Here is a 23,485-nt window from a genome sequence, read left to right as displayed (position 1 = left end):
AGTGGTTTATTTTATTTTTTTCTCCCAGTCTATATTTTACTAGACAAGCATCATCTGCTAAAGAAGTCAAAAATAAAACAACTGATCTGCTTCACACATTCAACACTTTTTGAAACCTTGCTCCAACTTTTCATTCTGAACATACACTAAGTCGCATTTTATGAACAGGCAGCACAGACACATTTGGTGAAAGATGTTCTACTTGCTCATGTGTGCACACTTTCTCCCTAATTTTTTTTTCCTTCTTTACAAAAAAGGCTTTTTATTAGTTAGAAAAAAATAACCATTAGTTAACCTGTACAGCAAAATAAGAGTTTTTTTTTTATTTTATTTTTTTAAGCCTGTTCTACCATGAGCACTTTCAACTAATCAAGCAGAAGTTGTCTGAGAAGGAAACCACCTTGCACGACAGTACTCAAAAGTCCAAGCAACCTGCCAAGCAATTAGCCACAGCTTTTTTTTTTCCTTTTAAAATAAATAAAAATCAGTGCTTCTTTCTGTATCATTAATACAAAATGTTAAAAGCAACGACAGAAACATCACAGCTTATCACAAACTGAAACTGCCTAGTAACCTTTTTTCTGCTGTTCTTTGAGTATCTGTTTTGTTCTTTAGATCTGAATCGAGTTCAGTATTTAAGTGCTGCTTTTAAAACATTTTCAAATTAAACAAATCAGACTAAATGCAAGTGGAAAGCATATTGATGCATTATAACCAAAAGGAATGATTTTTTTTTCCCTCCATATTTGTAGAACTAATTCAGTTTTTACTACCTTGCATAATATTCTGTTCCTCTATTTGAGGCATTGATAGAGGGACAGTGAATCAAGCTAGCTTCCCATCTGCCTTTTACATGGCAGGTGATGTTAATCAACACAGCTGGCTTATACAAAGATGCCTGCTGTGGCCATAGAGCAAAATGCGTTGCAAAATGTAACTTGCAGAGTAATTGCATTACTTTTCCGTACAATGTGACAGCCACAGAGTAAATGTTTCTTTTAAAAGCATTAACAGTAGCTTTGCATTCTTAAACATGGCTGAAGTTTCAACATTGAAGAAACACGTTTACTGATTTTAAAAGCACTTTACAGCATTGTAACACTACATTTTACAAGATTTTCTTAAGAAATATACCATAAAGATATTAAAAGCTGTTTTAAAACACTCCCATAACTGATGAACTTGAAGTTTAACCTGATTCTCTATGTAATTTTCCTCAACTTTCATAGGATTCTTTCTTCTGTACATTCTCAAAATAGAGTTAAGAAAGCCATGAACTAATGAAGATGGGGTTTTCCTCTTTAAACTGCTACAAAGTGGAAAAATAATAATAATTAAAAAAAAAAAAAAAACTTCTGTCAAGGATCTGAAACAAAATAAAACTGTATGGCAGCAAATTGCTCACAACATTGATTATAACCAACTCAAACTCTCCTACATGGGATTGCTGAACTTTTCCTTTTAATGTTCTTGTTTTTCTATGTTGCTTTTTTAAGAACGAGCAACCGTATTATTCAACGTGGAATGCTAAGTGTTTATGCAGAAGTCTCCCTTACAAGGCGAGGACGTATTTTCAGTTGCCACAAAGTGGTGCTTAACACACTGCTATGTTTTCTTAAGTAGAAGGAAAAAACAACAATGAAGTTGTATATTTTTTTTTCTTAAGTGACTAACTGAGTGATGCTGAACTTAGTTCATAGTGTGCTAATTAATCACTCCAGAAACACCACACTAAGTCAACACGTGCCTACCTCCAAAAATGCGAGTTCAGTAATTGCTTTTGGAAGACTTAGTCTTTGTTCACAAAAACACTTGCACTATCTAAAGTTGACGTTCCCAAACCACGGTATGCAAGACACTTCCAAGTTATTTTACGTGTGTGGTAGGCATCAGTAGCCACGGATCCTGATCTGGGCACAAAAGCCAGGAGCTGCTGCAACTACCACACAGTAAAATCTCATCACCTTCAAGCCTATAAGCATGTGCGTGCTTCTCACTCAGAATACCTACATCACACTCCCAAACTGGGATACAGAATGAGATTTAAATGATAGATGAAAGGCAAGCAGCCCTTTTTGAGGAGCAGTAAGAAGGTAGGTTGGTTACAGTACCATGAAGTGAAGGATTAGGGATAAGTTATTACAGTCTTTGTCCAAGAAGGTCATTGGTACCTACATGTTGTCTGGGAATTTCTAAGCCTCTAATGAATCAGCAGTCATTCTCAACTTATATTCGAACCTGAGCAAGTGAAGGAGCTAAGAAAAGCAAAATAAAACAACAACAACAAAAAACTTTCAAGCATGTCTACAAAAGATATTTCCATAAAGCAGCAGAACAGTGATTAGTGTCCAGTGCTTTTATGGCTAGCCAATTGCACTTGGTCACCTGATGTCAGACTTTACTGGGTGTTTATTAAAAAACACCAACTGGGAATAGAACTTTCAACTTTTGCTTTTATCATTTACTTTAAAACAGAATAGAACAACTGCATGTTTCCTGCAATGTACAAATCTGTCAACTCTCACTTGGGCTTTGAAGCAACTTAACAACCACATACCAAACCGTACGCTGCTTGTGGTTTCAAGACTTGGAGGAAATGAACTCTTGTTCCATAACTATCACAAAGAAGAGAGTCACTTGCTGAATCACCAAAACCATATCCTGGTACACACACATTTCTTCTGAGGTATTTCCCATTCAACATCTCCTCTGTACATCTTCCACGTCTGTACAGAAAAAAAGCCAGCTAGACTTGCAATATGCCCACAAATTGTAACTTACCATCAGGCCTATTAATATGACATTGGTTTAGACAAAAAAGAGGAAAACAAAAGAATCATAGGATCATTCAGGTTGGAAAAGACTTCTAAGTCATCTAGTCCAACCTTTAACCTAGTCAGAAGACTGGCTAAACTGTTAGATGTGAGCAATGAAGAATCAGAGAAAATGCAGTGATTTACTTCCTTATGGAATGAGATGTAGGTTTAGCCTAGATACCCAGAGGTACCCATCTATCATATTTTGGGTTGGTTGGGTTGTTTTTGGTTTTTTGTTTGTTTGTTTTTGGGTTTTTTTGCACCCTTAAATCTTAACACAGAGTTTCTTTTTCCTGTCAATTAATTCTTACAGAGTTTGGAACAACGCAGAGCATTTATAACCATAAAGCAATCAGCCATTACATTGTGTTTAAAAATCATCATCTATTTGTTATTATTTTTGATTTCTTACTTCTAAGTAGAAAATTACTGGTAGCAGCACAGATTTATTTTTAATAAATTCTGAAACAAACGCTTGAAGCCTTGGCTAAGGAAGTCTTTTTGAAGTATCTGCTTTCTCAGGTTTGTACACTAATAATCATTTTTCATGATAAGGCTGAGGAATCTGGAGTGATTTTCAAATTTCATTTACAGTTCACAGTTGGTTTACTGTCTATTGATTTCAGAGACAAACTCATCTCACTCAGACTTGGACCGGGTACTCAATGTTTAACTCAAGTCCACATTTTTTTTTTTTTTTTTTTTAAACTATTAAATATAAAAACAATGCCTGAACTTTGGCTTCACACAATTAATATCTCAATAGAAACCTCACAGACTTTTGCCTGGGGAATTTCTGTAAGCTTTCAACTGAACAAAAGGAAATGGTCAATTACATTTCATATCATAGTACATAACCAGACAACTCGATTATTCTCCTAACAAAACATGACGTTGAGTTTTGCCACGAATATAGTCAAACAGGTGTGGAGGTAAATTTGGGAGGTTGTTTTTACAAGACCATTCAAGTCCAACCCTTGCTTTACATGGATGTTAATGATTAAGCAATTTCTAACAGAAATTCCTCATTTAAATTGAAGCAAAAACATAGCTTCATCTCTTTTGGTGGAATATATGTTTTTGTGCCAATTCAAAACCATTCAGCAACTTAACAGAGGACCTTCTGGAATGTTTAAAGCATGGCAGGGAAGTCAAGTGAGCTTCTGGAAGTGTGCTTCCCTTCCAGACCAAGATCGTCTTCTACTTGGGATATAGGACTTATTCCCTGCTTATATCACTGTAAAGGCCCATGGACCTGTTCTGTTAAGGAGGACATTCACAGCACTGGCTGCAATGCTGAACCCGGAAGAACACTGCAAGTAACAGGCCACCAGCTGGGCTTTATACTGCTACTCACAATCCTTTGAGCCTGCTGTTCCAGGCACGTTTCCACTGCCATTAGAGGCCATCTATCCAAACCAGGACTCAATGGTTTGGCAATATAAAAGAATGAGAGATGATACTGAAGACCTTGCTAAAGTCAAGGTAAACATTATCCACTGCTCTTCCTTGCTCACAGAATCAGGTATTCCTCTTAAAAGGTAGTCAGGTCCACCACACTTGATTTGACCTTAGTGTACAGATTAACGAGACTAGCATTCTCACATGATAAAAACTGAGGAAGAACTACTTAAGCCAGTAGCCATTTCAGAGTAGTACATGTAGATCCACACTGAAAGAAACATTGAGGACCTCGGGGCAGCTGACCCTCCTAAGCACTGAGGTAAGCAGCTGGAAGTGTTCCAGAAGAGGGTCCACAGCCAGCCAACAAAGCTTGAGACAGCATGGGGCTAGCAGAGGAAAGGGGGACACCTGAGAAGTACAGATGCTGATGCATTCCTAAAAACTCTTACAGCCATGTGCCTCAGACTTCTTGCAGAAGAGCATAATCATTGCACCCTACTTTCAAACGCTGATGGGTTGCATGAAGATCAGTATTTTTTTTCCTTCCACATTACTAGGTATAACACATTAACATTTATGCCATCTGTTTAACATACTGAATGAGAATTCCTGTTTGCATTGTTATCCTTTTCAAGAATCAGACATACACATACAAAAAAAAACAACATATAATCGGTTCTACCTATCTACAAAGTTTCCCACTTAATAGGTCAATAAATAAAGACTATCAAAAAAAAGTATCAGTCCCGTATCAGTGGTCTAGATACATTTCTTATCTTTGTCCGATAAAGCACATCGAACAACAGATGGTATACCAAGAAGTAGATGGGGAGATACCATTATCTCTTCCTCTAAATATAAACAAATATTTATGTGGCACATTTTAAATCAATAAAGGAAAGGCATCATCCTTCAGCTGGCAACTCAAATGCAGACATCAAGAAGCAAACAATAATTCAAAGACTGAATACTTCAGCATGAAAAGCTCGTACCTTGTGCTTGCCCACAAGAATCATAACACTGAACACATGACAATGGAGTCCGATGGGGTAAGTCAAAAATGTTTGACCAGTCAGACCACGGACTCACTCCAGTAAATTCCTACCTTATTGAATCAGCTAGAATTTGTCTGAAGGGCCCATACACGCACAACTTTCAGCTTATTGTACGTCATATGATGCCATGCATAAAGTCTGCAATACAGAGCAATTCAAATGGCACGTGGGTTGAATTTCAAGAGAAATTATGCTGTGGAAAAAAATGAGCATCTCTCTGTTCAATTAAAAACATAGTTCAGCATGAATTACCAAAGTTGACCTATTCCTATTTATGTGTACCTTTTAATGTTCACAGCTGGCAAACAGCAAAACTGCACTTTCTTAAAGTAGTTTCAGATAAGCAGTCTGGTTCTTACGGTTTACTTCACGTAAGTTCCTAGAACAACTGCAATCAGTTTTGTCATTAATATAATATATTGTTAAAACATACAGCTTTGACAGTCCATCGTTGCAGAGGTACAAGAACTCCTATGAGGTTTTCCCCAGGAAACATTTGTCAATACTTCATCTGAAGCTCTTAAAAGCACTTGAAATTGGCTCTCTCTCTTACCTTTTTTATATCCTCTTAAAAAGAAGTTATAAATTAATCCATTGCAAGAAGGTCTGGTAACTAGAATGAACTTCTAGTTATGTAGTTAGATTTCAAAAACAATTCACAAAGCAATCATTCATTAATTATTAATTTATCAAAGCGTTTATGGAGCCAAACCTGTTTTAACATAGCTAAAGTTTTTTTGTTTACTTAGGAAAAATAAACAGGGTTATAACTGGCTAGAACTGTACAAGTCTACAGAGCTCAATCATACAAACTAGTCTTATTTCCTTATCAGAATACAGATAAAGTCAAACAGGAAAAGCTAGGGCATTTCTCCTATCAACAAGCACACAGGAGCAAAACTGCTGAGTCATAAAGGCACACAGCATTAAAAGCTGTTTTGGAGTTCATAGATTATTTGTACACTTTTTTTAAAAAGAGTATTCATACTGAAGTGTTAAATTACCAGGACATAAGGTCACAGTCAAGCAAATAGTACTCATACGAATTCAGATGGGTGAATCATGAAGCCTATGAAACACAGATGTTGAAAGCCTGATGCTACCTCTAATTATACTTCCTTAATTACACTTTCACCGTAGTTTGTAGTACAACAAAACTCCAAATCTTTATGTGCTATAGTACAGCGATAAAAATATTAGCAAAAATCACAAGATTTGGAATATATAGATTCACAGAAGTCACAGTACTTCCTGAGGTTGACACACTTGGTATCCACCTGCTACCCACTCTGGTTTTGAATGTCAGACTAACCATCACATCAATCTCAAGAACATTTATACAATTTGAACAGACTTTAGGCTCTGATCTTGCAAACAAGGCAGAATATTTACTGCAATAGCACAGAACAGTATACATAAAACTAATCACAAAGGCTCCAGAGTAAAGCCAAATACTATTCATACTGGAACTGGGTTTCCAAGAACTGTTACAACAGCTTGGTGGAACATAAGAGGCTCCTACACAGACTTTCCATATATTTTTGATCAAGTAATAAACATAGCACAGACATGAAGAGAGAACCTTTTATTCTTCTTCCCTGCAATGGGAGCTCTAACAATGACTAACATCAATCACTGAAATAATACACTGCAACAGTCCTGGAAAAGAAAAAAATAAAGATGACATTAACTGTCAATATTTGCATCCAATTTCTCCTTTTTACCCTACAAAAATATTGATAGAGTAAACTTTTACTTTCTGATATGAAAAGAATTTACAGTTTTAGGTGTTCTGTATGAGGTATATTAAACGTAAGTTGTATCAGCCCGTAGCAGTATAGGTCTATGTAGCTGCATTACTCGCCTAGTGACACAGCGCTCCTAAAAATAAAACGTTTCTGGTCAAGTTAAGAATAAGAACGAGCATGTAACAGTGAAAACATACACAATTGGAGATTTAAGGTGATGTCACATCTACGTGGCTCCAAGCAGCATTTGTGAGGATCAGAATTTAGGACTTCAAAGCCTAAATCCCTACTTATGTTCTGTTATGTAAAATACAGGCTAAAATAGCCTGTAGCAGACAAGCCACAAATGCTTAGTCTGACTCTGGGCTGGAAAGGGGAGGGGTGAATAAAAAAAGACAAGTATGGCAGCACGGATTAGGAAATAACTTGAATGGTACAACAGGCTGATACTTCAATACCCATACTATTCCAAGGTACACATTCTGTAATGACTCTGGATGGGGTGGAGTAGAAAACAGTATGAGAGGAAATATATGAAGTTTTCCCGTTTTTCCTCCAAACCTCCAACAGAATGTAAAACAGCTCATTCAAAAATTTAAACATGAATTGATACCTATGGTAGAAATACAGAATGCAGAAAAGCCATCTGATTAGACAGAGAAGTGTGTAGCTTCTAAGGCCAAAAAACAAGCAAACTGAAATCTGAATAATATTTTAACAGAAGGATGCAACTGCTAGAAACAAGACGTGGTGGATTCTCCATTTAACTTCATCACGTCAAGATCAAATGGCACTCCACCAAAACCACACTCAAACTATGGGGGTATTTTTCCACCTTGTGAGTACAAAAACGCCTCCTAATGCAATGATGATTTAAGTAAGAGGAGTCAAACCCACAAGAAGCTGCTGGCATCAACATAAACACTTGCAAGCATTAACCGCAGCCTGACTGTACCGCTGTCCTGGAGGGCTTTAGCTTCTCCTGGCTTGGGAGGCAAGTGTCTAAGCATAGAGGAGGAAGAGCAAAGAAAGAGGGCAAACATGAAAAGGAAGTTGCCCATTTGAAAAAAACATGAGGAAAGGTGCTTTAAACAAACAAGCCAGGTAAATGCAATCACCTGAAATAAAAGTGAGTCAGGCTGTATTATACTGGCCTTAGGAGGCTGAGCTTTCATCAGTTGTTTTGTAATTAGAGGTTTCTCCTCCACAGCAAAATTTAAAACTTGGATAAAAAAAAAAAAAAATTATTTGTATCTGTTAGCTTGTAGATATATTGTAACATTCTTAATGAGACAGAATAAACAGAGTCTCCCGTTTTACCTGTCTTTACTATCTGTACTGTACATCTTATCCTAAGCTGCACTCCTCAGAGCAGAAACCTCATGCAGTCTGTTCTCTTGAATATGCAGTACAATAGAACAGCAGGCATCACAAGAAAAACACATTATATCAAAGAATATATTTTACGTGATGACAATGGATGCATTGCAAATTTAAGCTATGTTATGCCAAAGAATGCGTGTTAATTATATTACAAAGTAAAATTAGGCAATGCAAACTTACTGGAAAAAATTCTTAATTATTCTGTTATTGCTGTGCTTGCCAGAATCACTTGCATCCAACATAAGAAACCAATTCTGAACTAATTTTGAACAGAAACTTTCTTCTGTAATTGCAGAACTGTCCAATAAGCAAGAGAAAAAAATATATACTTTAAACCACAGGAATTCTTAGCAAAATGGATAAAAGAATAATTAATAAGCAACACATTCAATTCTGTTTCTAACTTATGGGTACACATACAGAGTACAGCTACTTCATTTCAGTTTCTGCAAACCTCTCCTTAATTCTCAGTATACCGTAGAAAAAAAACATGCCTGTACACGTTAAAAAAGTTATCATATTAATTATGTTTTTATTCCCATTTATCCCTTTAATCTAACTGCTTCACCAAAACCCTGAGAAGACTTATAAGTGTTCTTTCTTGCTGTGGTATTTAAATAGTTGTCAATTTGTCACATAGGACCAGAGCTAGAGGCAAAAGGGCTTTCATTTTAGCATGCACAGGGAACACAGGCTATGCTTAAATGACCGTCCAGTTGTGCTCCAGATGCTGAACTCACACTAACCTGCATCCACACAAAGAACTGTTGTCCCATACCCTACTTCTATATGCTTTTCACTGCTGAATGCACATATGTATTAGCACTTCACATCAAAACAGAGTGAAATAACACAAGGAGAACATACCAAGTCATTCTTTACCATCAGCAGACACCTGCCTGATTTATCCCAGTCTCTTAAAAATAACAAGTTTGCCTTAAGCCACTTTCAGAAAGTATCTTACATACAAAAACCAAATACTCCAGCGGTGATTTAAACTCACCTGCTTGACTTTGAGGACTGCTGATCTATGTCAGTACATGCAGGTATCAGCACACAGCTGAAAAGCAACACTACCTCAAATAATTTCTTAGCTTTGACTGACCACGCAAGAACTCTGGCTTGAAGCAGACTCAAGAGACATTATTTTAAGCCACTACTGAAACATCTTTCTTGACTCCAGAACTTCACATTCCAATTTTAGTGCATACAAGAGCATGCCAGAGTGCCTGATGCAGACACAGAAAACTTTCTGCCACCGTGCTGACTTGAGTAACCTGACCACACAGACAGCTACGGCATCATGGACTTGCGTAGCTGAAGGACAGCCATACAGGATTGCTTAACAGCAGCCACTGGGGAACTTCAACAACAAGCTACAACAATCAAAAGCAAGTGCTCAACACAATATAATCAGTTACCAACAGAGAAAAGGAAAATGTTTAAAGGTTATGGAAAAGAAAAAGACATACAACAATTTCCTAGAATCTGGAGTGTGTTAAGTGTGCTAAAGCCTACTGCATTTCTAACTTGATGCTATGTAAAAACTCATCTGTCTTTAACTCCAGGGAAAATTCAGTACCATCTTAATGATTTGGGAGGGAAGACTTTTTTTTTTTTAATACTTAGCTTTTAAAGGAACAACTAGACATCTAAGTGAGGCACATTTAGTTAAATGGACACGACTTCTTGAGATGTCTTTCATAAAACAGTTCTTCCCCGCCCCTCCCAGACTTCCGCCTTCAGAGAACAGACATCCACTCTGGATTATTTAAACTTGGAAAAATGCAAGTGTTTTCTTTGAAAAAATATCTATTGTTACAGCAAAAACTTGGGTTTCCTTTCAAGCAAGATCATATGATTACGCGTTTATATTTTACTTTCCGCAGGAATTTACACACCCCCCCATTTGCATCCTGTTATTCATTTAGCGTTTCCCTTTACTTCAGCATGCTGTGTTAATAACATGGACCTGCTGGCTCAGGCCAGGCACTCAAGGTGACAATCGATGATCACTCTTGGGTTTATCAGATTTGTTCTACAGGGCTTTCCTCATTATTTAACTACAGAAAACATTCCTTCAAAAATCAGTTCCGTGAGAAGCACTGTATGGGCAGATCATAAAACCAACTAACCTGGGGTGGTAGGGTTCTTTATTTTTGCTGCTGTTGGTATTTATTCACTAATTAGGTACTTCAAAGCACTTATCTGTCCTTTGGTGGGTCAGTTTCAACTGAAATAGATTTCATGCTATTTAAGTACCATAAAATAGTAAAAATTATTTTCCTGTGTGCAATATTGGATCTATCATAGTCTTAGATTGCATCATCTTGTTTACGTGTATCTTTAACCACCTATGTTAGCTCTTAAACACCTTCAGATTGATATTGATTACTAACCTGATTTGTAGTCGTCCTACCTCTAAAGAAATAGCAAGAAGCCTCTTTCCAGAAAAAAAAAAAAAAGACCATGTAGCTTCTATGAAGGTAAACGTTACTCTTGCTTTATCTTAAATAATTTGATGTTATTTTTATTTTTTGAACAATGTTTCACATATACCAGGCTATTTTATTTTATAGAAATTACAGGAAAAATATTCTGTTGTAATACACCCAGTATATACACTCACTCATTGTTTGAAAAATACTTTACAATTCCTATCAGGCAAATTAAAACTCTGCCACTTAATTCGTTATTACACAATAACCAGTATTCCACAACTGTGGTCCAGTATTATAGCCATAGTAGCTACATGTGTCTGTATGTTGTGGATATCATTGGAACAGTACATTGTTACTGAGTTGCAACACAGCTTAGGTATGCTTCAACAGTATTTAAATCGCATCTTGAGATGGATATACAACTTCCCTGCTGCTGAATGGCTGAAAGCTACCTTCATTTTCAAATTTGAAACAAGCAACTGATGTAAATTTTGGTGTAGAGTGATTATAGGCTTTTCCATCCTTTTACATCACGAAACAAGGTAAAGCCATGATTTTTTTTCCTATACAGAAATAATATCACTAATCCCTTTATTCCAAAACCTTTGAGTACAAGTTGTCTGAACAAAATAAAAACAAAAATCAAGCACTTCCACTGCATGAGAAATTGAGATCAGTCCATATACCACTAAATTTTTAGCTGGTAAGGACAGAGGTTATTTTCGTGTCCAAATAACTCAAAAAAATAAATGAGTGAGTAAAAAGAGACTGTTCAGCTGCAGATGCTGAGGAATGTAATTCTATCTTCAGTATAGTGTCATAAAACTTCTGATTGATAAAAAAAAAAAAAAAAAGAGTACAGTTTTATTTAAATACCAGCTCTTTGCTTTATTCCAGCAATGCAAAGGACCAGACTATTTCTGCTTTTGCAGAGACTGGCATGCAGCCAACCACCACATTTCACCCTACAGAACAACTGAGGTAATGAAGGAGAGGGGTTGAACTCCTTTGCCACCCTGACACAGTACAGGAGGACACGTTCTGCTGGCCTAATTACAACTCTGAGCGCTGCTGTGTTACCTTCTCCCAGGCTGGGGTCAGCGAATACCTGCCCACACAGTTGGAGAACCTCAGCTGTCATCTTAATGCCTCATATGCTGCTTTAATCAGGGCTTGAAGACAGGAAGGACGTTGCCTCTATTTCTTTAGAAGTCACCTTCATGATAAACTATAAGAAGGAGTACTAACAGTTACCCTATGTAAGTCTTTTAACCTATATGAAGTCCTAACCTATCTTAAGTCTTAAACCCTATATGAAGCATTTTTCATGCATCATTAAGCAAAGCATACAGCTGACGGGAATTCATACGACATGTATTGAACTGTAATGGCTTTAGGAAGGCTATTTTCAGAGGAGGAAAAAATAAATCTCATCTCTTCTCTTTGAAAGTCTAAGAAAAAGGACTGGAAGACTCATAAAGGGTGATACTATTTCCAAATGCAAAGCTTTGAAAGACTTGTGATTTTAAGTGGTTACATTTGGTTTTCAAGAAACTGGAAAGCTTACTTTATACAGTTACATTGTACATATCCGTGCAACTGGATGTTCCCTTAAAATACAGATAAATTTAACAAGTTTAAGTACTTAAACAGCTGAAATCAGCCTACAGTATGAACAGAATTCTACAAGCAGTCCAAAAACATAAATTCCCAATCCTTACCGTCAAAAAAACTTTTGGCTCTCAGGTAACTGACGCTAAGCCTAAGCACAGACAACTTATCCAATTTGGCGATAACATCTTGAGGGAAAGGCAGAAGGCTAGCCAAGCGATCCAACTCTGCATTCAGACGATCCCTGTGTCTCTTGGATGGATTGGACTTGACTCCTTCAGCTGGGGATGGCTTTACTCTGTGGCAAAGAAACAAACAAAATATAAACAAAAGTTCCTTCCCAAAATGAAGGTAAGGATTTGCCAAACCTAACATTACAAATAGCCTTTTAAACTGTAACATGCAAAATGTTTTTCCCAACTGACTTCTGTTTCCCACGGAAAAAAAAAAAATAGAATTAATCTAAGATCATTTAACTCCCCCCCAATACACCCACTATTAAATGAAGCAGTAAGAGCTGCGATAGCTATCTGACCATGTAATGACCATTTGAAACCTTAAGAGATTTAGCATTTATTAAAACCCTCCTATGGTTTCACTTAAACTTCACTTCAGTTCTTCCAAACATTTGTATTAAAAATAATTCAGTTAATATCTATTAATATTTGTGCACAAATCATTTGACAGGCTAGTTTTAACTTGAATTGCAATTTTTCACAGGTGTCCTTCATTCTTCATCAATGTTTGGCACAGGTTATTGTCAAGTGAACACAACAAAAGGCTTAGGAACTTGCTAGACAACAAGGCATTCAAAACTGCACAAGAAAAGAGATACAGCTCAGTCAGCAAGTAAAATCTCTCTCGCTCCCACTATTGAACTTGTCCTGTAAATCAACTCCTAGCTGATGGCATTCCACTTGAGTATGGCATGAAAAAGGCATGCCTTTGTAGCTCACATAGTACAATGTGAAAAGCTTTCTGTTATGAAGTAGATAATAAACTTCTTGTAAACCTGCTGTTTTCTATTCATATTTGCCCTGAGCTCCAACTCCAGATACCTGAATACAAATACTCATACCTTTTCATACATGCAGTAGTCTAAAAACAGAATTATGCCCCCTCCTCACTTGAATTATATTTAGCCATACCAAGCCAACACTAAAACCAATTAACTTATCTGTGCGAGCCATAATACATTTTAGAACATTTATCACACTGTTTCCTAACTAAAGAGTGATTAAATTCCCACTTCTCCCACATCACAATTGTATTTGAGAGCTGTAGCCATTACTGATCTCTTACAATTTGGCTGCTTTCATAGGGATGTTGGCTCTGCAAGGTGCATCATTCGTGAAAATACTGAACATAAAGACTTCAGCAGTTAAATTCTTCAGTATTTTGTTTAGTCTGCTTCCAAGTTTTGTCTTTAAAACCCTTTTTTAGATGAGAAACTACAAAAGCTCCAACAGTTATTTTTGCCGCTGCTGAACGTGAACCATATTGAAAAATAATCTCATCTTGTGCTTCCAGTCAAAAACATAGCGATAGAGTGGACGTTCATTTTCTTAGCTTGTGGTTCTTTTTATTCCCCTCCTTTTATGTTTCAATTACACTTCTTAGTTTAAATTCAAACCATTCTTTTTACAAGCACTTGTCAAAAACTTGCACTTACGCCTGGCTACCTGGCCACTGGCTCTGCAGCTGCCCTTCTGTACATTAAAGGGCATGTTTTTTTATGTGTAACCTGGTAACTTGAAGGTGCCATAACATAATATGATAGTGAACGGATAAAATGCAGCAACTACTTACTCCTTAAGTTAACCTTGCGACAGACTAAGCACTGCCTAGGACACAGTTGTAGCACAGCTCTATACTACGAGCATTGGAAATGCAGGAAAAGAGATGGATCAAGAGGATAAATTAAAATTCTTCTACTACTACTTCTTAAAATAAAATAAAATAAAATACTATCTTAAAATAATTCAGTAAAGTTTTATTCACATTCTCTTATTCTGGCAGGATATTCACTTGTACAAGAATAACACAACTTAAATATAACCTTAACAAAATAAAGTCCAAGAACACCAAACATCACCACCAACATTCAACATTGCTTCATAAATATTTTAATGTATTAAACAACCATAAATACAAGCACAGAATAATGAATTCCAAACCTTTAGCAGATAACAGCTGATTAACAGCCAGTGAAGAGCTCACCACTATCAAATCAAACATGTTTCTAAAAAACAAAGGTCCCCAGGAAAACTGTTCACCATATGCCATCTTTTCCAAAAAAACAACAAAAAAAAAAGCACTAAATGCTACCTTCCTATTTTCACTACTGTCCTCCTGCCTTGCTTAAAACTTCTATGAGCAGTTTGGCAAGTTATGCTGAAATTATATGAAACTGTGCAGTTACCTTGTCAAACTGTGGGATCTAATTGTTTTTGCTTTACTTTCAAGTAATTTTTCTTTCATACTTCTAAGTAGTCCAAAGCATACAGATTTCCTAACCATAGCATTCATTTCTGAACATCCGGTATTTGCAATATAAATCTTACCATCTATCCTCTCCTTCCAAAGGAAATACTGATTTTTCCTAATTTTATCCTTTATGACACAACTAAAATCCATGATATAAACAGAACAAGTATCTTCAGGGACAAAAGAAATTAGTGTGTAAATGAAGGGGAATAAGTAGTGACTTGAACCATTTTCCATTCACTTATATAAACCCTCGATGCTACGGGCAGCCCGAGCTGCGTTGCAGAAAGTTATCTTCAAGGAAAATGGAATGCTACGTCAAGATTAAATTCACACACATTTTATTTATAAAGGAAAAAAAAAAAAAAAAGACTAAAAGACTGAAGAAGGGAACAGATTTTAAGCTGACTTTTTGGTTCTTAATCTTTTACCTTACAGGAAATTTGAATTCTCTAATCAATCAAAGGCCAGAGGTCTCTGTGCACTCAGTATCTCTTAACTGAACTGAGTCCTTACCACTCAACAGCTGTAAAACAAGCAAGGACAGCTAATTCTAGTTCTAACATTAGAAGAGATTTGCCATCATAACATTAGTTGACTACTATTTTCAGAGGTTTACTACAAACAACTTAAACAGAAGTTTTAATTACTAATGCTTACCATGTGTGTACTCAGACATTAATAACACTATGTTCTTAAGAAGTGCACGAGTATCTGAGTCTTCTTATTAAGAGGCCAAAATAAATCTCAGTATTTATATGCTAAGTTGTATTTTTAAAGGAAAATTGATGCAGTCCTTTGAAAAAGTGAAAACAAGACAGATTTATTTTGTTCAACAAAGAATTCTATAAAAAAAAAAAAAAAAAAAAAAGAGAAACACTGAAAAGCATGATGCCTGGTTCACAGGACCAAAGTGTGAAATGAACTCAGGAAATAAAATGATGTGCAAGAAGAGCATTCAAGAAACAGATAATTACGTTTAAAAACTAATTAAGAAGTTCATCAGAATGGCTTTATCACTTAGAAAAAAAACAGCATGAAAGAGAATATGCATGTCACCTAACCGATGGATTTAATCTTTTCAGCTGTATTTATTTTTCATCTCATCTTTAAAATTTCATGAAATAACATGTTTTTCTTCTGTACATTACTCAATTAACTGTAGCTCAGGTATATGAAACACACCAGTTACCACTAAGCATGTGCTACATAGGTGACCTCCCCCCAAATTCTCTGTTTACTTTAACAACTGAAAAAGATTCCTACGCATGTATGCTCATTTCCCAAACCAAATTTACCATTAATGAACGTTCAGGTGATGATTCCTTTGGAAGCAACAGATACAAGACAAAATATCAACCTCTTTGACCAAAAGCTGTTGTTAACCTATCCTGAAAGGGCAAGATACACTTTCCAATGCTTCCTTCAGCAGGCAATGAAGCCAGCAAAGGTTTAGGCAGCTGAAGGGATAAGGTTGTTTTTACAAAGAAAAAAAAAAAAAGAAACACCACACTCCAACCAGTGGTGCGCTGCTTATCGGATGCTGTACAACTGTTTGTCCTGAAGGACCAAACAGTCTCAGTTTGCTCAGGTTGTCTTGGTGTCGGAATGACCCCAACAGAGCAATGGAGACAGCCAAACACCAGCCAGGAGCGAAAGCTTCTTGCTCAGTTCTAACATACTGCAATAGTGTTTCAGATCACAAGCCAAGCCTATTCAGAAAGGTAAAAAAAAAAAAAAAAAAAAAAAAAAAAAAAAAAAAAGCATGCTCTTCACTGCTGGCCACAGTATCTACATTTGACTATATTCATTTATGGCAGATTTTCTTTCCAAAAAGTATACTTTTGCAAGAAGCATTGCCAAAAAAAAAAAAAAAAAGACAACAAATACAAACAAAGAAACCACCACCACCAAAAAAAAATCAAAGAACAAAACCCACACCAACCAAACCTTAGAAAGAGTCACTTTCAAGTAGCAGTCTACATGTAACATACAGGTAAACCAAGACTGGCAGGGTTATCATTTCTAAGTTTATTCTACTTATGGCAAACAGCTTTAATGTCTGCCTTTCAAACGAAAGGTGTAAACTGTTGTATATATGATACTGCATTAAACAAAGCAATCTTTTAATGATTGTTTTTCTTTACTGATGAAGTTGCATTTTGAAGGCTTGTTCTAGCACTTCTCATTTGTTTGTCTTGAAAGAAAACATAAACAGTCATGGGTTTTTTTGTTGTTTTTTTTTTTTTTTTTTAAATTAAAAGTATCTCTGCACTGCTTTCAGACATTATTGTGTCTTAATTTGTAGTCTTAATTAAGAACCAACCAGTCAAACATTTTTCTCTGGAATATTTAGTATCATGAATACTTTTAAACTAACTCAGAACAAAAGCGTATCATTTCTTATTTAGTCTGCTTTTTCAAGAAACATGCTATTACACTTTCTGCGTCTGCACAGTATGAAACATTTAGATCCCCCCACCCCATTCCTTGTCTATTACATTCATTCAGTTATGAAAAACAGCTCCTATCCAAATACTGAACAAAAAAAAAAAAATAAAAAAAAAAACAGCAAGTCACAGCTAGATAGAGGCAGAAAAATATAGAAATAGAAGAACTACAAGGTGGAGCGATTAGTAATATAACTTCTTTCAGATAATGTTAGGATCTATCTCCAGTAAACCCCACCTCAATAAAACTTTGCATTTTATCCTCCTAGCACGTAAAGTCAGCGATTCAGCTACCAATCACTTGAGAAAAGGAATACAAGACCTTCAGAAAAAAAAAAAAAAAACGGAAAGAAAGAAGGAAAAAGCGGGGGCCATGCCCTGCTCGCCAAGCCCCCGGGCACGCAGCACCGCCACGGGCTGCGGCCACCAGGGGGACCCGCCCGGCTCCGACGGGAGGCTCCCAGCGAGTGGTTTCTGCAGCTCATTACATTTTACTGGAATGCAGATTGTTTACTAGGCGCCTTTTTTTTTTTTTTTTTTTCCCTTTCTTAAGATGACAAGATAACAAGATGAAGTGCAGGAGCAGTTGCCATTATTGCTTTTCTTTTCCAGCCGCAGTACTGTAGCTCCCTGCTGAATCCAAAAGGCGCTTTTCAACGCTTGGCACTGTCGGGCAGCTCCCTGCCAAGTTCAGTCTTCTCAAGGCACATAAAGACTGGGTGGTTGCAGGGGAAGCTTCCTAAATCGGTTCTGAGTTATCATCATGGCTTTAATGAGTTATTTGCACCAGGAGCAAGACGTATTTCTTCTCCTTCAGTTTTTCCCTAAGCACAGTAAGGCATTGTATGAACAGCTTCTTCCAATTCTGTAAGCTAGCTGCCTATTGTTGCAGGTTAACAATCATCAGGATCCTTTCAAAGGTATATATATGGCAAATTAAATGTTTTTAAAAACTATCTACAGAAGCAATCATTATAAAAGGTACTACTCCCAGCAATACATCGCTTCTTTAATTTTGCAACTCTTTTGGAAGAGCTCTGAATTCTGCTGGGGACACAAAATATCAAGTTCAAAGAGACTTGGAGCACGGCAGCATCAAACCACAGCGCAAGGAAACAGCATTGGGACTTTTCTCCCCTCCTTCCCTCCAGTCAGTTACAAGAGCTTACAGCCTCTCCCTGTGGTTTTTGGCCCAAAGGTACATTCTGTAGTAGGAGACATGAGAAATCAGAGCTCTCTGACCCACCAGCAGTGATACATAAGGTTGGTCTAACAGCACAAGGAACCAAAAAGTACAGCTGTTAGGAGAAGAAAAAGCGATGCATGACAAATAAATTCATCTTGCATACTGATAATTTCTGGTAACCCAAACAAGATAGGTTAATAGTAATGCCTCCTCTTCTACGGACAGGTGAGCATACAACTTTAACATTAATACCTTTATTTTAAGAGGAAACACTTACTTCTCCCTTTGGCTTTAGAGGGAGAAATTCCTCAACAGAGATATGATTCCCAGTAGTAATAAAAGAGCCTTCAAGTTCAACTAATAAGACAAGCACGGCCAAATTATATAAAGAGAACATCTATGCAGAAAGATGATTTACATAGCTACTATAGTAACGCCAAAAAAAAAAAAGTTTCACATCCTCTAATCCAGCCTAAGAATTTAATAGTAAGCCAGACATTAACCGATCTTACCAAAAAGGCAGAACACCTCATCCTTTCGCAATCAGAACTCAAGAATTATTTGCCTTCAGCAACTAATAGTTGACAAACACTACCAGTGCCTTTTTACTTCTTCATGAAAAAGCAACACTAATTTCGCTCTCGAAATCCAGATCTGTAGAGCAAGTCTAATTCAGCACCTCTGTTTGGAAATGAGTGATCAAAAGAAAGAAAAGCAAACACTGCTGTTCACATTATGACTGTACCTTCCAGCAAGGGCTTTAAAAAAAAAGCCACGTTTAGACTTCTTGTGCTAATTTGTAGACCGAGAATCTGGATATGCGTATGTATTCATTCTAACAGCTCCAACCGTAAAGGCGCAAGCACCCCAGTTAATTCCCCTCCCCCTGAGACGGTTGTCTGCTCTAAGTCTAAAACCATACAATTTACATGAGAGTTTCATGAAATATTTGTCCTTCTTTTTAACGCTTTTGGAGTTTCGGCAGTTACCTTCCACAGGAGCACTCCTCCACAATACAGAGGGCATTTTTTGAGCTTTGTATCACGCTTAGGTTATTTTCCCTGCAGCCCAGCAGTTCGGCTTTACTACTTTTTACGACCTATAGGTACTCGACTTCCAGTCGAAAGCGCAAGTTCAACATCTCCCGTGTCCTGTACATCGCCGGCCAGCGCAGCGCCCGGTCCTGCGGCAGGTGCACAACGTGCCACTGCCCAGGTAGCGAGCCGTCCCCCCGCCACCTGAAGTTTAAAAATAAAAACCGCGGCCAGACTTCTTTCTCCTGGCCACTTTCGACCTTACATGGGACCCGCAGGGGTGCCGGCGGCGGGCTGTGACCGCTGCGGTGCGGCAGCGAGGCCGGGCCAGCACCGGGAAGGGGCCGAGCGCCCGGCGCTGTCACCTCAGGTGCCTGCCGAGCCGGGGCGGCCGCGCACCCGGCTGCTGCCTCCGCCCGCCCGCCCGGTCGCGGGGGACGACCCGCTTTTAACCAAGCGAAATGAAACAAGATCACCGGCCCCGGGACACGGCGTGGGGCGGGCACGGCTCGGCTCGGCTCGGCGGCCACCTTCCCTCTCCTTCCCCGTGCTGACGGGCGCGGGCAGGGCCGCGCAGTCGGCGGGCAGCCGCCCCCGGGCAGCCCCATCCGGGAGGAGGCAGGGAAGCCGCTTCCCCGTCCCCCCCGTGCCCTCCTTCCCAGCCCGCCGAGCGCCGCTTACATTTTCTGCACAGGTTTCCGCCGCTTGCGACTGGCGTAGGTGACATTGGCGTTCATCCTGCCGCCGCTCCAAGGCCCCCGCCCTCCTGCCCGCCTCGCTCCTGCTGCCGGGAGGGGGCGAGCCCCAGCGGCGCCGCAGCCCCGGCCCCGGCCTCGCCCGCGGGCCCCGGCCCTGCCGCCCAGCCCGCAGCTCGCTCGGCTTCCCCGGCGCGGCGAGCTCGGGAGGCGGAGGCGCCACGGGGCGGGGATCCCAGGTGATCGGCGGCGGCGGCGGCGGCGACACCCACTGGCCGCCCCCGCGGGGCACAGGTGTGGGGGCGGCCGGGGCTTTCCAGCGCCGCGCCCCCCCGCCCCTGCTGCCGAGGCGACACCGAGCACCCGGCCGGCCCCGCGGACTCCGCGCCCCGGCGCGGCCGCCGTCTGCTGGCCGAGCGCCTGTCAGTGTGCGCGGCGCCGGGCCGGGCCGCGCCTCCCCGCCCAGCCCAGCCCAGCCCAGCCCGGCCCAGCCCCGTGCCCGCTCCTCCCGCACGGCGCTGCCGAGCCCCGGTCCCGCCCCGCCCGGCTGACAGCACCGCCGCCCCCTCGCCCCCCGGGGGAGGCCCCTCGCGGCGGCCGCGCTGAGGGAGGAGGGGGCGGCCGCGCCGCCATGTTGGGAAGGGCGGGCGAGGGGAGAGGAGGGCGGCCGGGGGCGGGTGGGGTAGGGGAGGAAGGTGGGCTGTGGGCACCGGCGACGTGAAAATCAAATAATAAAATAAGAAATGAAATAAAAGTCACGGTTGCGAAAGGAAGCCCAGCCCGCCTCGGTTGCAAGATGAGGCTTGTGTCGGTCACCTGCCTGCCCCGAGGCCTGCAGCCTCCTCGCCTTCCCGCTTCCCCGAGGCTGAAAAAAAGCGCTCAGGCTGCAGGTCACCGAGTAAACAAGCCAAAAACGAGGCGCTGCCACCAAAACGAGGGGCTGGGAGGGAACCCCAGGTAGGAGTGCTCATGGGTGGACAAGTGGAAATGCACAGGGCTCCACCGAAGACAGGGACTTGAGGACGCTTGGGGGAAGTCACTTGGGGCAACGCTGCAACTTCCTAAGCACCAGAAGGAACGAAGGGGGTTATTAGCCCAGGATGTGGTTAATATCTCATTAGGGGGTAAATCCGTGAGTTATTATGCTGACATTTTAAACTAAACACTTATTTTAAAGGAAAGCAGCAGCGTCACAAAAAAAGTAAAAGGTGCTGCCAAACTGCTGACAAATAAAACTGTTTAAGAAGCCTCCTGATGCATTTGTGACCCGCCACTGCTTTGCTTTCCTGTATTCTTCCTCTGTTTCCTCTCACAAGAGCAGAGCTCTTCACCCGGAATTAAGACAATAAATTTTGTCTCTGCACTAAACTTGGGAGACGGGGAGTCGCCCTGTGTAAACACAGGCTATACACAACCGTGACTGTGACAAGAGCCTGGCTGACCCGTGCTGAGAATGAGGAAGAGCTCCCTTCTGCTCCCATTGAAGCCCACAAAACTCCAGCCACTTCCCGAAGCAAGCGGCTGAGTCCAGCCCAAGCGATGCAGCCACAGCCTTGGCCCCTCTGCTGCTCAAAACTCAGGCTGTTGACTTTAGCACAGGTCCTTGCCTTTTTCCTTCTCCCAGTTCTCCCTGCCTGGCTGGGAGGAGGCTGAGGCAGTGTCCTTGGTGCTGGCTTGCATCTGCCTGCAGAAGCTGGCCAGGCTGCAGGAATTAAAACAGCAGCTAAGAGCACTTGCGCATTCCCTCGCTGGCTGTTGAAACCAATACTGTGGTTATGCAAGTACTCCTGCTCCGGTATGCTGACAGAGGTTATTAGCTGTGGCCCAGGTATTACCATATGGCAGCTGCTGGGAAAATAGAGCACTGCGGTTGTGCAAACCTCAGCACAGCCAGTCTCCTGGCTCAGGGGCAGCCGCGCTGTGCCGAAATGCAGCAGCTTTGCTGAGGAGTCCCGGCTGCAGCCATGCTCTGGTTCCAGCATCCTGTGCATCCCACAGTGGCATGGGCCTCGTCCTCAGAAGCTCACAGCGTGAATTAGACAGCATAACACACGCTTGTTTACCAGCTTAATTGCTTGAGTTTAATTGCCTGGGAAGCTCTCCCAGATGCAGAGTGTGCTGAAGCTGCAATATTCAGATTAAATTAATTTAACTAAATCTTAAAAATACTAGTGTGCAAGTAGTTGATCAAATACTGTTTTGAAAAATATATCTTCAGCAAAGAAAAATTGCTGAAATCCATTAAAAATATATATAGTAAATGAACTGTACATGTTAAAAGGTCAGTGCATTGCTTTTGCATTCCTGCCACATTCCTGGCCAAACACCTTGGCAGAGGATGTCAGCTATTTGCCATTATCTGTCACTCTGCAGTCCCTTTCCTCTTTATTGTCTTCTCTCTTCACTAGATGTTGCCAGCATCCTGACTGATAGGCAGTAATGTGTGCCATATCCTACTTCCTTCTCTTCTCCAGACTCTTTCTTTTGATTTTAGGACTAAAACTGAAAATGCCATTTACTCCCTCCAAATCCATCCATCTAGCCAAACACTCTATTTCTTCCCGCTTAAACTTCCCAGTCCCTTTCACTACTCTTTTCACCCCTAACCTCTTCCTGCTCTCTGGTTTCTTCCTCTGTCAACACAAGCATGCTCTGATCACTCCATATACAATACAAATTGCTGCTCTGCTTTCATTCTTCTCTTTAACTATATTACCTTTGAATTGTAAACCTAATGACATTGTTTAAAGCTCCTCTTCTTCCAATTTTTGATCATTTCCAGTCGGAGTTTCCTCACTGCAACTGAACAAAGTCTCCAGCAACTTCTTATTCTCTAATGAAAATCCACCAAGGTCTCTCTCCACTGAGACATCCTCGAGATCACAACGTTTGTGCTGCTTAGATACTGTCAGACACGCCCATACTTTGCAGAATCACAGCATGGTTGGGGTTGGAAGGGTCCTCTGGAGCCCATCTGCTCCAGCCCCCCTGCTCGAGCAGCACCACCCAGGAGCATGTCCAGACAGCTCTTAAGGATCTCCAACAAGGGAGATCCCACTACATCTCTGGGCAACCTGTGCAAGTACTCATGCTGACTCATCTATCAGGTCCAAATGTACTGGAGGCCACATGAAGAAGGAGGCAGGCTTTAGCCTCCTCTGATAGATGTCATCTC

At 40.2% G+C, this 23,485-nt stretch overlaps 1 protein-coding gene across 3 annotated transcripts in view; it reads right to left on the bottom strand.

Moving 5' to 3' along the window:
* The window catches only part of AHR (aryl hydrocarbon receptor), a 62,414-nt gene extending 41,673 nt beyond the window's left edge, over positions 1-20,741 (bottom strand). The window contains exons 1-2 of one of the 3 annotated variants that reach the window (XM_082753059.1): positions 20,297-20,741; positions 12,569-12,756 (exon numbers count right to left, since the gene is read on the bottom strand). In XM_082753059.1, the coding sequence (XP_082609185.1) occupies positions 12,569-12,756; positions 20,297-20,352 (244 nt within the window). In that variant the 5' untranslated portion in view covers positions 20,353-20,741. Of the gene's footprint in view, positions 1-5,557; positions 5,681-5,708; positions 5,767-12,568; positions 12,757-20,296 lie in introns of those variants that run through there. The other 2 variants (XM_082753060.1, XM_082753061.1) reach the window with 2 other exon arrangements.
* Positions 20,742-23,485: the final 2,744 nt, after the last annotated feature.

This window comes from Aythya marila (genome assembly GCF_965140915.1).
Source record: "Aythya marila genome assembly, chromosome: 2".
NCBI classification, from domain to species: Eukaryota; Metazoa; Chordata; class Aves; order Anseriformes; family Anatidae; genus Aythya; species Aythya marila.
The sequence above is the reverse complement of the archived record's forward strand: the minus strand, read 5'-3'. Positions and strand labels throughout refer to the sequence as shown.